Raw genomic sequence first — 20652 nt, 5'->3', positions numbered from 1 at the left:
CTAGTTTAAAAATGATATATCATAGGGTTTTATTCCTAATTATTTATAAGAATTACGAACTTGAGCTCCTCAAAATAGGACTTCCAAAAGATAATATTATGGTATGAGTTATGGAATTGGATCTTATACAACAAATTTTGCCTTAGTAGACTCTCGTGTCCTATTCTACACATAGTATGTTTGAAAAAGTTTCGTTCCTTGGGGATATTACCCCCTTGATACTCAATAGTTAACACAAAATTGTCCATATAAATTCAAAGAAAGGAGCTAATGATATGTTAGAGGGTGAAATGACAAATTAGTTGCTTTATTATTTTTGGTGAGAAATAACTAACTTATAGTTATTTCCTTAAATCAAGGAATTGTATTAGAATTCTATTGTTTTGTTAAATCAACTCAAGTTATAAAACCTTAGCTCTATCACTGTAATAATCATGAAATGCAAATCAATCTCTCTCTTCTATTTCTCTCTTCTCTCTCAGATTCTAGAAAATCTCTCTTTCTTCTCTTAAATTATAGAAAACTTCATTTCTCTTGTAGTTATTCTTAATCATATATCATTAGTATCATAGCCAGCCACCTCTCCACTGTGCCGAATGTACCGGTGGAGGTGACACCGATGCTCGTCTGGGGCTATGAATCTTCTCTCTCATGCCTAATGCAAAGGTTGCCACATGAGGGTCTGTGGCTCTTAAGATAGGTGGTATGTCATGGTCCATTGCAAGGTATGAGACTTAATGCCCATGTCAGTCATTTGGGGGATTGATGTGGGGTTTATATAAGATATGGTCTCTCTTCCCTTTAAGCTAACTTTCGAGGATGATTCTCCTGTGATCCTGTATCAATAGTATCAGAATGGGGTCATTTAGGCAGGGACTTAATTGTCAATAGGTTGAATAGTATTTTTTATTAGGAGGGATCAAACTTGGATGTTAGGAGATCCTTGAGGACTTGTCAAGTGTGTCAAGCTACTATACCTAATAATGTTGCTAGTCCTGGTCTCTTACAACATTGCATGTTTGTTTCAGAGAAGGTCTGGTATCATATTTCTATGGACTTTATTATTAGTTTATCTCTAATGGCAAAAGTGTGATTTTTGTGCTTATTGATAGGTTGAGTAAGTATGCATGTTTCATGGCACTTTCTCATCCATTCACAACATCGTAAGTAGCACAATCTAACCATGATAACGTGTTTAAACTGCATGGTTGGCTAAAATTATATGTCTAGAGACAACAATCTCTTTAGCTTTGAACCAATCAGAAGTTAGCACACAAGAACTTTGGTTCTTTTCAAGTGGTGGCTAAAATTTGCAAGGTAGCCAACAAGCTGCTTTCACCAGTTGAAGCACAAATATACTATGTATTTCATATTTCTCAACTTAAAAGTTATATGAAACTTTGCTTATGGCAGCGTACATTCCACCTTGATTTCAAGGTCAATTGGATTCTACTATGATATAACCTAAAAAAAGGTTCTCTTAAATGCTAGAAACCTTCATTTCTCTCAGTGATTCTTAATCCTACAACATGATATGAATCTAACAGTGTTACTAACTTACATGGCGATAAAGGCAACGACGATGGCAACAGTCGAATGCTATGTTGAAGCAAGCACAAAGCAGAATACATAGATCTAAAACTCCAAAGAAAATAAACATAGTACTTTGTATAATCACCGCAACTGTTCTTCAAATTAGAACAAGAAAGTACAACTCTGATACAAGAGTGAACAATTTCAGAATTTCCATTATCTTATGTCTTACAGCAAGACTGGCAAACTGCAATCGTAAGTCAGCAATACAGTTCTCTCAATGGAAACATCTACAAAAATGGGTGATGAATGATAACGATTTTGATGCTGCTGTGAGTTGTATCTATATCTCCTCTTCTTCGAACGGGTCTTGTTCAGGAAAGTCTCCCACCTGGAAAATAACAGCCCATAATTACTCAGTCTAATTTTGAGAAATGTTAGGTTTAAATGTCGAGAGAAGCATTCACCACCTCAAAATTATGCTATTAGAAGAAGACCAGCAAAAATTTGTAGATTAGAGATTACAGAGGAAGTTTTCAGGAAGAAAATACAGCCGGTGTACAGGAGAGAAGACCTAAATGAAAGTAATCCATTTGGTGAAACACAAAGGAAATTAACCCGAATCCCTCCAATTGCCTAGTGTGTTTGGTTATGGAGGAAGGGTTTTAAAATTTTTGACAAGAGTGGTTGTACACTTGTACTAATTAATGAAACCCCCAACCTTCCTCTTCCTCACCTCCACGCCAAGTCCCTGACTGAAAACAAACTTACCTCACCACCACCACATACAAAATGCCACCTAACTAATATATTGACACTCCTATGCCTCATGCAAAAACCATCCCACTGAACCATCGAGGCGTCATAACTCATAACAGAAAAGAGCTCATAGAAGAAACATATGTGGAGAAAGGTTTGACTCTCAGAATATCTTACACAGAAGCTTGTTGCTCCTAATACTAAAATAAATTGAGTATGCTCGCACAAGACGGAATTCGCAAGTCGTGGAATAGATGACTCGTCTATCTCAACCAATCAAGTCAAAACTACATGAAACTTCCAGTGACTATCTATTCTAATATTTGATTTTCATGGTGGATGAATACAAATATACATTTTCCCTCCAATGAAGTGAAAGAAAATATGTATGGATTTATTAAGTATGATTAGGAACAAACCTGCAGTTTGTCTGGTCTAACCATCGCACCGTGAAGTGGTGGACAATCAAAGTAACGCGTCCCTTTGACTCTGCATCATGAAAAGCTGGAATAAACAATCTATAATATACAAAAGATAACTATTTGCTGCATGCATTTGTAAAACAAGTCCTAACTTCGACAACATGTTGGACGATGCAATATCAAAGCAACACGAGCATACTACTCAATGAAAAAGATAAAGGGCAAGAGTTGTGCTTTGTAGGACAATCAGAAAGTTTCCATGTAGATAGACTAAGAGTTAGAGAATAAGTTCACGAACGCACAATCCATCATGCTTCCCCAGTGGTTCATCATACTGAATTCCAACCCAGAAACCAGGGCCTAGATTTTCGGCTCGGCCGACATATTTGACAACACCTCGTTTATCTCCCGGTTCAACTTGACATCTATCTCCCACCTTCAAGGAAAGCGATAAATTATAGGTAAATAATATAACGTAGTCAAGATTAAGAACACTGGACATAGAAATTGATTGAAATAAACAAACAAAATATCTACACAATAACAAAGGACACTATAAAGAGCTTTGAACCAGCAAGTTTATCATATACAAAGTGATTTGTCAACCTGTCACATGTATTCAAGCATAATATAATGGCATAATGACAAAGCCTACTGCTCAGAGTCATTTATGCCACTCTGAAACACAAGGATTATTGAAGAGCAGCAATTCAATGATGAAATTATCTATAATGATGCAACCAAGCACATCAAAGCGTTCCCAGCTCCGAGTCCATAGGCTGCAGGGATCTTCGAAAGTGATTGCTTATTGATCCTTCAGATTCAGTGTGTGATAAATTCTCTGCTTTCACTGGAAAACCATAACTTTCCCATCTATAAACTACATTTTGGCGGGTTTGCCTAAGGGGATTTGCAGAAAAACTTTTGGCCATAATAACTTTTATCACGACGAACATATTACAGCAGCCATAAATAGCAAGTTAGAAATATTAGTAGCAGAATGTAATTGTGACTTATGAAAGTACAAAAGAGAAGTTTAGCAATATATTGTCCCACTTGTCTCGAGTCATACTTTATTCACTTCCACGATGTGTTTTGCATAGTCGATATGCACCGCAGAACACAAGCTCAGTTGGTTAAAAGCAATTATATCACACACCTATGATCTAGTGAGGATGGGGTTTATATACTTGTGTTCCATATATCAATATAGGATTATCTCCAGCTATGTTTGGTATTTGTATGTGGAGCATCTAACATTTATTGTTTGATCATCAAGGGTAACGTACCTTAAAAATAACTTCACTGCTATGGAAGTTATGACTTTATGAAACAATGTGCAATCGTAACAATTTGAGTTCTAATAGCTTTATTGCTTGATACCTTCTGTATATACAACATTGTAGAAATTCTAAATATATCTGAACGAGAAAAAGTTTATTTCAAAGTTGTCATGTCCCAACAATTGCAAGGTTCCAGCATTTTCTCAAAATTCCCTTAATACAATCTTGAAAAGGGTAAAAAAAAGGGGAAAGCAACAACAACAATAATACAGAAGCCTTAATTCCAATAGGCAGGCATCGGCTACATGAGTCGGGATTTGCCTTCCCTCATATAGATCCTTGGTAGGCGTATGCCGTGTACTCCTAACCAAATATAATTAACCTACTCTCATGCACACTAAGCTAGTATAATGGAAGCAGGGATCGTATCCACATAAAGCAAAGGAACTTGATCGGAAATTAATGAATTAACGACCCTAGTATGTACTAAGGCCAAAGAAACCGAATTGGGGGAATTTGGAACAATGCAAGTAAGCTAAACTACGCACAGTATTAAAACACGAAGAGATTACAATATAAAAAGACCTTGGACTTGATTAGCATCCACTCTAACCTCGTTTGTGATCACGAACCTTAACCCCGACACTTCCTAAGTTCACCTATCGAGAAGTCTACACCTCTATCCTCCTATATCGTGGCTAAACACACGATCCGCGTGGTCTGAACCACCCTTACTATGACTTAACTCAAATGAATTGCACTTAAGTCCAAACCAAAGTAGCATGAAGTTCGAGGAACATGATAGGATTACAAATGTTATCAAAGCAATAACATTCAAGTAATAAGCCATGCTTCTCTAAGTGCAAAAGATTAATTTTCAACATATAATCAAGCACCTAGTATGCTACATGAAACTAGGAACACCACAATCCGATCATGCACCTAGAAGGCTAGAACTAGCATTAGATGAATCACACAACAATACTAGTAACATTCCTAGCAAAGATTATGTAAGCATCATGAAAGTAAATACAAGAAGCATCACAATGACCATAGAGAAAGTAGAGGATAAGAACTTCTCACAAATAGATTAGAGCTTCAACAATCGAATCCAAGATTAAACTAGCAAAGCCATAGAATCCATTACAAATGTACAAAAGAAAAGAAGAAGAAACCCTAGGAAGAAGAGTTCTCTAAACCCTCCTCTCGTAGCTAGAACATAAAACTAAAGCTAACATAACATAATAACCCTCCAAGGGAGGAAAAGAAAATAAAGTGGGCGGCTGACACAAGGTCGCGACTCGCGATACTGATCACGACCTAGTTCCTGCCTCTTTTCCACCAAAACATACAACAAAGAAGGAAAAAGGGGAAAAACTTGGCTTTGGAGTAAGCCATGAAGCTGCAAAACCATAGTGAAGATGATCCTGGGATGACGAGTAAACCAAGAAGCTTGAACCACGGACCTCGGACTCGAAACTCAGAAGATCTCGAACAAAGCTCGGAAGCCTCGAAAGATTCACCATAAAGGGACAAAGGACAAGGAACTTGGGGTACAAAAAGTGATCGGAGAGCCAAGATCGGCCGGCCCTCGACTACGCCACCATGCAAACCGTTCCATAAACTCCTCAAAACACAACATCCTTGGACAACACCTCCTAACATCAAAACTCTCCTAAATCCCGATACTAAGCTCGAACCGACACCAAAAACGACCGAAATCCGCCTAAGATTGGCGTATAACTTGGACACATCAATCCTCTACCTCCATTATCTTCTATCAAGCTCTATATATTCCCCCAAGCCTAATTTTATCATATCGTTTCAAACTCCATCTATCTACTGTCTCAACTTCTTCTTAAATCTCCGATATCCCAGCTCCGTGCAACATCTAATCGACGTCTCACATGCCCAAACTAATGTAAGCATCCTCTTATCTAATCCTCGTCCCTCGATATCCACAACTCCAACCATCTTTCAAATATCTTCGTACCAAATTCTATCTCTCTAAGTGTTTTTCAGTGTTTTCACAAATCCATCTCACCCCCATCTTCCTAATGTTAGTCTAATAGTATCCTATAAAATTGTCCTATAATGTTGGGCTTGTATGAGCAAGAACAATGTTGTATACAAATGTGACGCTTTTACCTATTGGCAACAAGAGAGAGGGGTCGACCGAGCCTAAGTTTTGATGAGCAAACACTTTCACTTAAGCTGCAAAACCAAACGTAAGCAAGGAAAACCACGACAACTTAGTTAAAATAGATTAGTAGGGAGTATCTTTCATCCATTCATTTACACCCCCTCAAAGTCTTAACCGTCCGTTTGGTAAGAGGCCATAACTGGTGGAAATCATAATGCATTATAGTGTAAATTTGTACTCGATATCCAATGTCATTACCTATGGCAATGCTACTTCATTCCAAGATATCCATTTTATTCCTAAAATTGCATTACTATACATTACCACTTGGGAAAGTGGTATTGGGTGTTAATGGAAATTTTTAGAAGGCACCCCATGTTTTGTGATAAAGTTTCATTCCCATGGTTATTGACATGAGAACTTCTTTACAAATTTACACTAAATTTCATTACCATTACCAATATTTATGACCACTAACCAAACGGGTCGTAAGTGTGAAATAAGAAGAATTCTTAGTTAACACACTCTCTACGATAACATAAAAATGGCCTAAAAACTTCAAGAAAAGAGTTAACACATAAAGAAAGTTCAAGAAAACATAAACTAAGAGAAATACAAGTAAAAAAAAAAAAGGTTGGATTCTACACTATGTCACCACATCCGTAAGGGACTCCCGACTCCCTTTTGTATACTGATTTGCACTTCATGTACTAAGTTTAACTTTGACGTAGCATAAACTCTCGAGATTCTAATGTTTCCCTCTATTGCTGCAACTTAGTATTAACTCCAGTTCTAGTTTCATCCACCATAATAATATTATCCATAAACAACATACACCATAGTATCTCATCCTTGATAAGTCGCGTTATATTATTATATCAATGCCAGGGAAAAAAAAAAGCGGTCACATTGCCGCGGGAACGGCTTGTACCGGGGAAATAGAACATTTCGCGACCGACACGGTGTGAAATTTTTAAAAAAAGTCACATTATTATGTTTTAACCTTATTTGCATTTTTTTTTAGTTTATGAAGCATTATTACAACATAATATAATCAAATCTAATAGAATATCATGTTTCATCAACTATAAAATTAAATCTTAAAAAAAAAAATTGGCCAATGTTTGAAACGAACGGAAGTAATGTGGATAAAAGCGTTCTAACGCGGTGAGTTTGCGTTACGGAACGGACAACACGGCGAGAAGTATGTGAATTTTATTATGGCGTTCGGTAACAAGATTTCGCGGAACGGCAAATTCAAAATCCGTTACAGAACGACCGTTTTTAACAGAACGGGAGAGTTTTGATTCCCTGTCATGAATAAGGATGACTTAAGAAATAAGATAAAGAACAGGAACAACATAAACACTGCCAAAACACTATTGTGCGTATAGTGAGAGAAAATGAACATTGAACTTTCATTACTCTCACGATACAACACAAATACCTGTGCAGAACAGTTGCCTGTTAGGAATGTTGTCTTGGGCTTTTCTTATTTCAGGAAATAGAGCAGGGTTAAAGTTGTCTTAGGTTGCGTGACAGCGCACCCTAATTTCCAGATTCAAAGTCCACTACCAAAACGATTCTGATAAAAATCAATCATGAAAAAAGGATATTCTAAATCCAGTCCCAAGAGCATGTTAAACACTGAAAGTTGTTATGTTATAGAGAAAAGCTTGAAGATAGGTAGAGATTTCGAGAAGTGCTAGATCAAGCATGATCATTCTTAGCTAGCTTGATTTTATATTCATCATACTAGGTCACCCAAGTGTATAAGTCACTGGTTCATTGACTAGTATATTCTTCATTGGTCTCTAGATATATGCAAAGCAATAAATATGAATTAGAATGCTCTCATTACATACTAGCATTCAAGTATAAGATGTTGACGGTTGAAACAGCTTCACCAATCCGCCCGTAGCACACCAAGTATGCTAAGATCAGAAAACTACTAACCTTGATGTTAGCACAAAGATCTTCCATATAATTATCAGGTAACTGCACAAAAGAAACAGAGGAAAATGTCAATAGATGAAGGTGGTGTAATCACGTTCAGATCGCTTATATATTTATAACAGTACTAACGATCAGAGTTTGATCAAATACACCAGTCAAGGTCTCAAGGATATATTCTTGTGTAAAATTCTGCATTTTGGCTAAGAAATAGGTTTCAGAGACACAGGGGAGCAATATGGAAGTATCAATCTGTGGTAAGCACCACCAAAAATTACGCATAGCAATATTTTAAGGCTTACCTTAATACTAGCACCTGAAGGATTTTTTAGTGCTAATTTTTCCTTGAATTTTCTGAAAGTACCTAAAACAAAATCAAACTTTCAGATAATGCTATTGATATTTCAACCCTATTGCACTCTAATAGTATATAGAAAAGGGAAGGGGAGGAGAAAAAACAGGACAAGACTAAAATGGTTTTCTTTCATTTATTTGGCTGCACATTTGTGGGTCAGAACATGAGTCGAAGTCAAAACAGTGGCTATCATGGTCCTTTTTGACACCACACATCCAAAACATATTGGCAAATTTGCTTCCCTAATATTGTTTTGGCCACATTATGTTTTGGTCAAGATTGAAACCTCATTCCTTCAACCTGTTATGCTGTTTGTAAGTTTGTTAAATTTGAGAGATGACACAAACAATAACTTGGGAAAAGACCTACTGTTCAAGCAGCCTTTTCTCTGATCAGTCAGTGAAATGGCCAATTTACCACTTGATCTGCTTCTCTATTTTCTTATCCTTTGTTTTCTGGGATTTCATTCCATACAACCCTTGGCTTTTTAAGCATTTTCCTCAAGTAACTCTCATGTTTTACACCCCTTCCTGAAGACCAGAAGTAAACCCTAACTTTTAAAATGTCGCCAAACTTTACCATTTAGGGTACAACGATATTAAGGTAATAAAACATATATGTACACCCCCTGGACTAGACAATTTCTTTTAAAAGCATCACCTACTTACAAGAGTTTCTCTTCTTTTAACCTCTTCTCCGAAAATTGTATACCATGCAACACAGTTAAATAGATATAAGGTTCTAAAATTGTGGGCTGCCAGGGGAATTTAATTAGGATTATCTAAATCACTAATGTCGTCACCAGAATCATTAAATGGCATTTTACAAGTTGAGCTTACTTAAGGATGCAACCATGGGGATTACTTGAGAACACCTAAAAACAGGGTTTATCCCCTAAAATATCTGGAAGCAATCTAAGATTTTTCACATTGATCATCAGATAGAAGTTGAAGCAATAAAAAAGAACCCAGAAAGATATATCATCATGATTATACATAATAGAGGTGACTAAGAAGATCACACCTCAAGGAAAATGAGAAACACTAAAATGTATCCAAGATTTTACATAAGTCACAGTATAGTTTACGGAGTACTTGCCATCACGCTTTTTATAAGCATCATCCGAAATTTCATACTTCTCCACCAAAGATGTATCTTCCAGCCAACCACCAGAAGTTACTGATGATGGATCAAGATCTACAACATTCAGCCGATATCTTTCACGACCCAAAGAGGGGAATAAAAGAAAGACACAAAATGAAAAAAAGGGGAACATCAGCAAATACAGTAGAAACCCAGACAAAATTTCAATTTTAATGGTTACATAAACAGATAATTTCAAGCTCAAAAAATGTCTAATAAGATGATTTCAACGAATACCCATTGAAAGTGCAACTCATTTGACAAATGAAAGAAGAAATTTGACAACGGAAGCGAAAGAGAAAGACATGGGTGGCTATCTCACCCATCCATTAGATAATAGAACCCAAATTGTCTTGTATTATCATTAAGATCAGCTACTTTAGCACCTGTATCATCATAAAGTTCAAGGGACATTGAATTTACAGAAGTACCACATCTTTTCCAAAGCTTCTCTTTCATGGCTTCCACACTCAACTGACCAAAATCATAACATTAGTAATTGAATTGGGAATTATGCATAAATACTTATGAATTAAACATATAAAACTCACACACCTGAAGTGAAAACCTAACATCAGCATTGAAACTCTTGAGATTAGAATGTGTAACACGGCATAGGACTGATTCATCCCCTTCAATTTGCAATCGAGATGCCATCAAATCTGGAAAAATGTTGTGTTTCCTAAACACCCAAAAACTATTGTATCAAAATTTTAATGGTAGAATAATACCTAGAATGCAAAAAGCGAATAATTCAATATGAAACTCTTGAATTATATAATAATACTAGCATAAAAAAAAGAATGAAGTAAATAGATTTTCAACACCCAATTTGAATACTAAGTAAAAAGACAATGCATTCACATAAGTTTAGTGACCATTTAAACATATCTGTATTACAAGCAAAGAAAAAACTGAGGGGATTATAAGAGAGAAGAGAAAAGAGAGAAGTAAAAAAGTAATACAAGGTTTTCTCCAATGATGGTGGTCTGGAGCCTGAAGACTGAAGAGGTTGCTTGGACTTCTCAGTAGTCAGTTCTCACAGGTAAAATTATGTATCAGACATCCAGGACTTCCAGGCGCAAATTATATTGCACACGCCCCTATAGCGAGCATCGTGGCGGGCTTTGCTAAACAACCCCCTAAAATTTCCTAGTAACGTTTCAAATACGATATTTTTATACCGTATTTATATACTTGTATTTCTTTCTCTCTCTCAATGAGTTTGTGATTTTTGACAGTGAGATACGGTAGAGATAACTTTTTACAATCACAAAATCACCACGATGATTTAAAAGCCTACCGTATCTCTATTACATAAGGGAAGGAGGAGCGACGGTGTCCTCTTTTGAACTGACTATTCCCCCCCCCCCCCCCTTCCTTTTCTAAATTACAAAAGGAATCTCAATACCAAAATGAGAGTCAAACAAAGCCATCGGAAATAAATTTTCAACAATCACTTAGAAACCACTTATATGAGGAAACTTTACAAATAACTCATAGAATTGAGAAAAGCACGTTGATCAGGAAACTTTACAAAAACTAAAAATTAACTTACAAACTAAAACTAATATATTAAGACGTTAATACATACAAAAACATTCACAAAATTCACTTAATCATTGTTCTTAATAACCATTCACAATATATACTCACAAAAATTACCTATAAACACAAATTTGAGAAAAACATAAGATTTTGACACTGATATCACACATTTGTCCATTGGCGATTTGCGAACTTTCAAAAAGGTACATAATTCTTTTAATCTTCAAATTAAAGTTATTTCACATTAGTTGACTGTTATGTAGTTGAAAAAATAGAGATAATAACAATTAGTTGAAAGGGCTTTTATATAATTAGACTTAAATTTGATTCATTTTCATATAAAATCAGAAAACAAGATGTGTATGAAATTGGATTCATTTATGACACTGATGGAAAAGTTAAAAATTAAGGGGGGTCCATGGTGGACGCCTCCTTTTTTTGAATATTTTTTTAAAAAATTAAGGGGGGCGTCCACCATGGACGCCCCCTTAATTTTTTTATAAAAAAATTCACTGTAAATTGAAAAAAAAAAAACAGAGAGAGGGGTGATGGTGGGGATATGCAGTGGTGATGTGTCGGGTAGTAGTGCGGCGGTTTTACGGTGATTTATAAATCTATGCGGTGGTGATTTTAAATCCTCAGAACTATATATGGTAGAGATAACTACTATAGTTACAGTAGGATTTTGTCACTGTCAAACTCAGGAACTATATACGGTAGCAATAACTTTTTTGATTGGTATTATGATTTTACGGTGATTGGTATATACGGTAGGATTTTGTCACCGTAACTACTATATATTATACTAGCCTTTTGTGCACGCGATGCGTGCGATGATATTTTTAGGCCTAATACTAAGTAGTAAACAAACTGAAAATGCAAGTTAGTATTTAAGTTCACCTCCATTTTGTGAATAAGATTCTTCCATGTTCTTTTTATGCTGTTATTCAATTTTGTGATTTTGAATAATTTTTTGTTTTTCAAGTCTTATATGCGCATGTTCTTTTATAATCAGCCTTTTCTATGATGTTCTTTACTAAATATCGTCATATTCTTTTTTTGGTTTTATTCATTTTTGTAATTTATAATAGTTTTTGATATGGATTTCAGTAATTTCTCTATGATCCCAAAATTATAACCGAAAAGTATAATACAGTTTCAGTTTTTTTTCCTTGTCTAACTTCTAAATTCTGATCAAGTGGTAAATTGGCCATTTCACTGACTGATCAGAGAAAAGGCTGCTTGAACAGTAGGTCTTTTCCCAAGTAATTGTTTGTGTCATCTCTCAAATTTAACAAACTTACAAACAGCATAACAGGTTGAAGGAATGAGGTTTCAATCTTGACCAAAACATAATGTGGGCAAAACAATATTAGGGAAGCAAATTTGCCAATATGTTTTGGATGTGTGGTGCCAAAAAGGACCATGATAGCCACTGTTTTGACTTCGACTCATGTTCTAAGCCACAAATGTGCAGCCAAATAAATGAAAGAAAACCATTTTAGTCTTGTCCTGTTTTTTCTCCTCCCCTTTCCTTTTCTATATACTATTAGAGTGCAATAGGGTTGAAATATCAATAGCATTATCTGAAAGTTTGATTTTGTTTTAGGTACTTTCAGAAAATTCAAGGAAAAATTAGCACTAAAAAATCCTTCAGGTGCTAGTACTAAGGTAAGCCTTAAAATATTGCTATGCGTAATTTTTGGTGGTGCTTACCACAGATTGATACTTCCATATTGCTCCCCTGTGTCTCTGAAACCTATTTCTTAGCCAAAATGCAGAATTTTACACAAGAATATATCCTTGAGACCTTGACTGGTGTATTTGATCAAACTCTGATTGTTAGTACTGTTATAAATATATAAGCGATCTGAACGTGATTACACCACCTTCATCTATTGACATTTTCCTCTGTTTCTTTTGTGCAGTTACCTGATAATTATATGGAAGATCTTTGTGCTAACATCAAGGTTAGTAGTTTTCTGATCTTAGCATACTTGGTGTGCTACTGTCGGATTGGTGAAGCTGTTTCAACCGTCACTAGTAAAACACTAAAATGACTGCCCACGACACTAGTAAAACACTAAAATGACAAACCAATATTAAATATAGTAATGGCTAGCTGCATAAGATTAGAAATCAAAACACATTATGAAGAACACTTTGCTACAACTTTTTTGTACCAGATAAGCTGATAGTTCCGCACCCACCACAATTTTTGGCTATCCCAAAATCTGGAACAGCCAATTATACCAGAGGTGAATCTAGCAAATTTTCTAAGTGGGTGCACTATACTATAAGAAAGGATTATATGGATTGTTAAATATAGAAAAACAGTATTGATGGGCTCTTCAAAGATTTAAAATTGGGACTGTGTGTGCAGGTATATGATGGGTTGACATCATATATATAAAAATAGAGGTCATTATTCATGGCGTGTAAGAATATAAAAAACATAATATATAAAATACCCACATAGAGCAAGACAATAAGTAGCATAAAGAACAGGTTATGCCCGATTACACAATTGCTAAGATTTTAGATAATGCAGGATCTGGTCATATAACTCAAAACAAATAAACTACCAGTAAATTTTGGTAACTCACAACACCCTCCTAGATTATTGTCACTCATACATAGATATGCTACATCAATGCAGTATTTGAGACGCTACAGATGCCAGACAGCTAAGGTCTTCTTATATTTGCTATAACTAGCTTAACAACCTTCCAATACGTAGCATCTACTTTATGGACTAAAACAGTTTAAAGTCTCCTCAGGCGACTATTATTAAAGAAGTGTTAGTACTTGTCTGGTAGGCATAAAAATTTACAAGCTATACTTCCCATAAAGTTGGAAGCACAAAACTTGAATACTCTTTTGAGTTGTTTGGTTCTATGAAGCACAAAAACCTCAGGAACACAAGGTTTCCCAGTTTCAAGGACATTTTAGTTTACACAATCTGAGCCGATTTCAAGCCAATGAAGCTTGTAATGTATGGATGCTAAACCTTCTCAGTTTCTACAGTCCAACTATACTTCCCATAAAAATTTACAAGCTATACTTCCCATAAAGTTCATGAATTGTGTCTCTCTAAAACATTTACAATTTCATAATCAAATTACATAATTTCATGAACAACATGCAACATTTCCCAACCAATATCTCATAATTCCAGCAGAAAAACAGTCAATCAACATTCAACAACAATAGAAAACCAGAACTAACAGTAGATTAAGCCAATATACTTTATAATTTTATACTTGGAACAATGCACGAAAAAAAAAGGGGAGATCAAAGCCTTAAGTTTAGATTAGTTCAATAATTTCAACTTTTAACTCAACATTAGTTGTAAAAATTTAAAATAATCTTACAAATTAACAGAATAACAAAAATAATATACCGTTACGCTGCAAACTTGCATAGCTCTTGAAATCTATTAACGGTGGAAATCATAAAATTCAGACCCAAGAAATTAGAGAGAAGAGAGAGGAAATCGACAGCTTAATTATTGGAAACAAATGGAGAGATAGAGAAGAACAAGTGTTAATAAAAATTCATGATGTTTCTTTCTACAGAGTACAAAAAAGAATGGTGAAGTAATTAACCCAACCCAAAATTTGTCATGAATTTATTGGAATCAAAGTTCATAGTAATGTAAACTTCAAAACAAGTTTCAATTCAAAGTAAATGAATTTTAATTAGTAAACAACTTACTACACACAGAAGCTACAACAGCCATCCACAAATGCGGCAACAACGCCAAGAAGCGCGGGAGCACTGCTGCGGCGGCAGCACCAGAGGAGAGAGAAAGTGAACAAATTTTTGGGGTTTCAGTCTTTTCTAAAATGTTTGGAATGAATGTGAACAAGTGTTATTGAATTTATTATACCGGTCAAACCCAACCCAAAATGCGAAACCCTAACCCCAAATACCCAAACCACCCACGAACCCAGAGCCCCACCCACACGAGCCGGAAAGCACCACCCTCCCCGAACAACCCCACGAACAGACCCACCCAAACCAAAACAACAGATCCAAAACCCAAACCAAAACAACAGATCCAAAAACCCAAACCAAAAAATTGAAAATTGAAAAACAGAAATCCGAAAACGAAAATTCAGAATAAAAAATAGAATAATGAAAATTCAAACGACAATTAAAAATAAAATAAACTATACCTGATAAAGAAGCGGCGGTGATGCTTGAAGACGACGATGAAGCTCAGAGACAGCAGCGACGATGATGCAACCAACTGAACAAAACCCTACCACAACTAACTGAACAAAAATACCAGATCTAAACGAGTGAAATAACGAAAACCACAATTTTTCTGAGGAAAATGAATAGTTTGAGGGAGATGAAGAGTTAGACAGAGGAAAGAATTGAGGTGAGAGAGAATTGAGTGAGAGAGAATTGAGTGAGAGAGGACCATATGGCGTTATGGACAATAATTGGACGGTTTGGTCGATTGATTTTGGTAGGGCCAATAAATTAGCGTCTGCGTAACGGACGCTAATTTACTGAACGGACGCTAATTAGTGTCCGTTTTTGTAGACGGACGCTAATTAGCGTCTGTTTACGAGAGCGGACGCTAAAAAACAAGATAGCAGACGCAAATTAGTGTCTGACATAAATCAGACGCTAATTTTTAATTTACCGTCCACTTATACTGTCGGATGCTAAATTCAGACGCTAAAAAGGCGGATTCTTGTTGTGTGAATACATCAATATAAGTTGGTTTGATAATTAAAGATTACATTGGTCCATGTTGATATCAAAACATAATATTAAAGTGAAACAAGTTAGTATCAAACTATTAGATTATTGTATCAATGTGAAACGATAACCTAAATCAAGATAAGAACACTCCAATGTAGTTAATCATTTATAAGTTACATTTATTTTGAAATTCAAATATCTAATTTAACTAAAACAAGGTAATACTGGATTATATAATATATCAATATAAGCTGACAAGGTAATTGAAAATTAGAAAATAGTAATGATCTATCAAAGTGAACCTTGATTAAACTATATGTATTGCAAATACAAAACATATTAGTAAAGCAAAACAAGTTGATTAGTGAAGTTGTTTTTACTTGTTCGATTAGATGTTATATATGGGAATACATCCAAACACATAAACAAGTTGAAACAATTTGTTATTGCATAAGAATGTATAATGATATTGGATTAGATCAATTTATTGATATAAGTTGATAAGCTTATTGGTGTATATGATTTACATGGATCGTTTATGTTAAAGTATATTATACTTTGTATTCTGTTTATGTTAAAAATACTTTATACTCTGATATACTCTGTATTATCTATGGAACATAACAACACTCCATATAAGTTGACCGTTTTAAGTCAATGAACTAATTAAAGATATATAATTTAAATGAAACAAACTACTATTAGATAAGATCAATTCATTAATGTAAACTACTATTAGATAAGATCAATTCATTAATGTAAGCCAATAGTTTAATTAAATAATTCAAAACAACATTTTAATTAATCGTCTCCATGTAGAATCAATTTCATAACAAAATTATTTGATTTAATTTTTTTATTTTTTTTTGAAAGAAATTATTTGATTTAATTCATTGTATGCAACATCTAACAAATAATAATAATAATAGTACTAAAATAATAATAATAATAATAATAATAATAATAATAATATTATAATAATAATAATAATAATAATAATAATAATAATAAGGGAAATTCTCAATGGTAGCCCCGTACTTTTGGCAATTCTCAATGGTAGCCAATTTTTTTTTTCATTCTCAATGGTAGCCTTCAAGTTTACATTAAGTTGCTTCCGTAGCCTTATTTATGATTTTTAGTTAAATTTCAGTTAAATCTAACCTAGCCACTAACTAAAGTTAACTTTTAAAAATAAAATAATAAAAATAAAGATAAAATAAAATAAAAACCAACGCCCCCCTCCCCTACTCCATAACAGTCAGTCCCCCTCCCCTTCGTACCAACAACCAGCCCTCTCCCCTGCAACGGCGCCGGAAACCGTTCCCCCTCCGCCGGCGCCGGCTAAACTAACCCCCACCAAAGCCCCTTCACCGACGCCCCCCACCTCGACCAGTTTCCCCACCGTCACCCCGACCCCGACTCCACTCCAAACAACCACAAAAATTGCCGCCTCTCCCCGACGACTCATCTCCCCTGTTTGATGGCCTCGAAAACACTAAACCCACCCAAAAAATTCCATAAAATTCAAATCCGTTTAGGGTTCCAAACCCAGAAACCCGCTGACCCCGGAAATCGTGAATCCCACCCAAAAATTATAAAAAAATCCAGACCCATTTTCTGGGTTTAGAACCCTAAACGGGTTTGATATTTCTAGAGTTTATGGGTGGGGTTTAAGGTTTTCAAGGGCGGCGAACGAGGGAGAGGGATTGTCGGGGATCGGCGGTGGTTATCGGGGTGGTTTGGAGTGGGGTTGGGGTCGGGAAACGGGGCTGAGGGTGAGGGAAACGGGTCGGGGTGTGAGGAAAGAGAGGCGGGGGGCGTGGGTCGAGGCGGGGGTGGGGGTCAGATTCGCCGAGGGAGGGAGGGGGAGTGGTTTCCGGCGGTGCAGTCGCCACCGTTGCAGTCGGGAGGGGGGTTGGCTGTGGGTGGGGAATGAGGTTGTACCTGATGACAATGATGGGGGAGGGGTTTGGGTTTATTTTTTTTTATTAAAAGTTAACTGCAGTTAACAAATTGGTTAGATTTAACGAAAATATAACGGAATATTCTAAATAAAGTTACTTTTGCAACTTTTTAAAAGTATAAGGCTACCATTGAGAATCGAAAAAAAAATTGGCTACCATTGAGAATTGCCAAAAGTACAAGGTTACCATTGAGAATTTCCCTAATAATAATAATGATAATGATAATGATAATGATAATGATAATGATAATGATAATGATAATGATAATGATAATGATAATGATAATGATAATGATAATGATAATGATAATGATAATACAAATAGAAATAATGATCTCTTAAATAACTCTCAAATGGACCCCCCATCACTTTAAACCTAAATTGTTGCCCAAAAACTTTCACTATACATACCCAATGTTCTCCGTTCCACTCTCCATCCCTCACTCTCCAATGTTTTTGGATTTTTTATTTATTTATTTTATGTCTTAGATCTGAACATTTTAGAGTTTTTACAAGTGTTTTATTTATTTTATGCCTTAGATACCAATGTTTTAGGGTTTTAATAATTTATTTTATGCCTTAGATCTAAATGTTTTAGGTCTTTAATTATTTATTTTATGCCTCACATCTGAATGTTTTAGGGTTTTTAAGAGTGTTTTATGCCTTTGATCTGACCCAGGCCTAGTGGCCTGTAGCATTGACCTAGGCCCATTGACCCAGACCCAGACCTAGGCCCACTAACCCAAAACCAGGCACACTGACCCTGACCTAAGCCCACCAGGCCCACTGACCCTGATCTAGGCCCACTAATCCAAACCTAGGCCCACTGACCCTGACATAGGCCCATTGGCCCTGAGCCTAGCCCACTTACCCTGACCCTAACCCACTGACCCTGACCTTGACCCTCACCTGAACCATTTTCCTTTCTTGTTTTGTTTCTTCCCATTCCTTCCTGATTTTTGTTTTCCATAACTTTATGTTTGTAATTTGATTGATCTCATTATTTTCCAGTATCATGGATCGTTTGTATGACCCCCAAATTGATTCTCATGGACCACTTGCTTTTTTTCGAAGGTAATATTTCTTGATAAGTTTCTGTTTTTTCATTTTAATTTGTATTTATGTTTGTTTATAGATATTTGTGGTTTTTTGTTCTATTTACAGATGATGTTATTGAGACAATTGAGTGCAACAAGCCTCCAACAAACATTTCTCCTGTTGTGTCCTACAACCGTAAAAGGAAGAAGTTAAAGTATCCACCAGAAGGTAAACGGAGAGTTGCAATATGGGCACATTACACTTTCACTATTGTTGAAGGTAAGGATGGTAAGTTTATGGCTCATGATGCAACAAGTAAATATTCCAAAACAGTCAAATAGTATGCTGGCCCTTCTTATGGCCCTTCTAATGTTATTAGTCATATTGAAAAATGCCTTGCTTATGTTAAGCATAAAGCTGAAAATCCTAATGCGTGTTCTGATTAAGATTAAAAGACCTATTATAGAATGTGTGCTGAGGCCATTATGTGTCATTCATATTCGCTTAGTATGGTTGAGCATGAGAAACTTAGGCAATTGCATTCTTATCTTAACCCAAATGTCAGACACATTTCTAAAAATACAACACTAAAATATTGTGTTTTTCAGCATCATGATATGAAGTCTTCTTTGCAAATTGCTCTGTCTTTGGTTAATAGTAAGGTGTGTTTTACTTGTGATTGCTGGACTTCTGAAGTATCATCTCGTGGTTATTTTACCTTGCTTGTGCATAATGTTGATAATAATTGGAAATTAAGATCCCACATTATGAATTTTAAGTACTTTCCCCCATCACATAAAGGAATTGGAAGTTGGAAGGAAAGACATTTTCTATGAAATATGATAATGCTAGTTCCATGGATGTCATGATAACTAGGTTGAAATATGATTTGCATTCTCGTTATGGTTTACCTTCAAATGGTAAGTATTTCCATGTTAGATGTTGTGCCAATGTTTTAAATATAATTGTGTAAGCTGGCATGAAAGTTGTGGATGATTGTGTGAAGAAGTTGCGTGATGGTGTGAATTATATTGATGGTTCTGTTTCAAGATTAACAAAATTTGAACAATGTGTTGTAGATTCTAACATTGCTTTTTTAGGGAAGTCAAGGTTGGATGTTCCCATTAGGTGGAACTTCAGCTATTTGATGATTATGAGTTATATCGATTTATTTTCAATTAGAGAGTCTTGTTGTGATTATGGACTAACTTTTGATGAATGGGAGATTGTTAAATATGTTTGTGACTTTCTTGAGCTTTTTTACCATATTAGGTGTATTGTTTTCGAGTTTTGAATGCCCAATTGCTAATCTATACTTTAAGAAAATCATAGAAATTGAAATATTATTAGAAGTGGGCTATATTAATGTGGTCGATAGTATTCAGAAAATGGCTAAGGAAATGTTGACAAAATTTGAGAAATATTGGGCTAATTATCAACTTGTGCTCTGTATCTGTTTTGTTTGATCCTTGTTATAAGTTGTGGTTGGTTCAAAGCATGTTTGGGTGTTTGGTTGTGGGAATTAAAATGGAGAAAAAAGTAAAACTTGTTTGTATTGCATTTATGGAGCTTTATAAGTTCTATGACAATATTTCCACCACTTCAGCATTTACATCTTACTCCAGTTCTACATCTACTCGAATATGGCTAGCATGATCCAGTTTATTATTTTGAACAATTGAGCCATTCTTTGATATGTAAATGTTGTGACTAAGTTGTATGGTTTTTTCTATTACGTTTTTTTTAGTAAAATGAGCCCAATAATTATAGTGGCGCATATGCTGAAAGTG

General features: G+C 35.4%; 1 protein-coding gene across 5 annotated transcripts; it reads right to left on the bottom strand.

Moving 5' to 3' along the window:
* Positions 1-1648: 1648 nt before the first annotated feature.
* LOC104909027 (tubulin-folding cofactor B) lies at positions 1649-15614 on the bottom strand. 5 transcript variants are annotated; one of them, XM_048634997.2, is made up of 10 exons: positions 15321-15614; positions 13072-13222; positions 10147-10273; positions 9914-10065; positions 9547-9665; positions 8396-8457; positions 8097-8138; positions 3017-3150; positions 2712-2781; positions 1649-1924 (listed from the first exon to the last, which is right to left on the bottom strand). In XM_048634997.2, the coding sequence occupies exons 3-10, from the start codon at positions 10246-10248 to the stop codon at positions 1877-1879; spliced, it is 729 nt and encodes a 242-aa protein (XP_048490954.1). In that variant the 5' UTR covers positions 10249-10273; positions 13072-13222; positions 15321-15614; the 3' UTR covers positions 1649-1876. The 5 variants fall into 5 exon arrangements, with proteins under 5 accessions (XP_048490954.1, XP_048490955.1, XP_010696504.1 ...); XM_048634998.2 differs by having other exon boundaries at positions 13072-13164; XM_010698202.4 differs by lacking the exon at positions 13072-13222 and having other exon boundaries at positions 15321-15613.
* Between the last annotated feature and the right edge of the window lie 5038 nt (positions 15615-20652).

The sequence above is a fragment of the Beta vulgaris genome, chromosome 8, assembly GCF_026745355.1.
Source record: "Beta vulgaris subsp. vulgaris cultivar EL10 chromosome 8, EL10.2, whole genome shotgun sequence".
NCBI lineage: Eukaryota > Viridiplantae > Streptophyta > Magnoliopsida > Caryophyllales > Amaranthaceae > Beta > Beta vulgaris.
The sequence above is the reverse complement of the archived record's forward strand: the minus strand, read 5'-3'. Positions and strand labels throughout refer to the sequence as shown.

What these genes read in the sequence shown, in the direction of transcription:
- LOC104909027 (XM_048634997.2), bottom strand. Translation starts at nt 10,248, where the DNA reads ATGGCATCTCGATTGCAAATTGAAGGGGATGAATCAGTCCTATGCCGT. An exon ending in TTCTATTATCTAATGGATGG is followed by an intron (nt 9,666 to 9,913) that starts GTGAGATAGCCA and finishes GGGTCGTGAAAG; the next exon opens with ATATCGGCTGAATGTTGTAG. An exon ending in TTAGACCAGACAAACTGCAG is followed by an intron (nt 1,925 to 2,711) that starts GTTTGTTCCTAA and finishes GTTATTTTCCAG; the next exon opens with GTGGGAGACTTTCCTGAACA.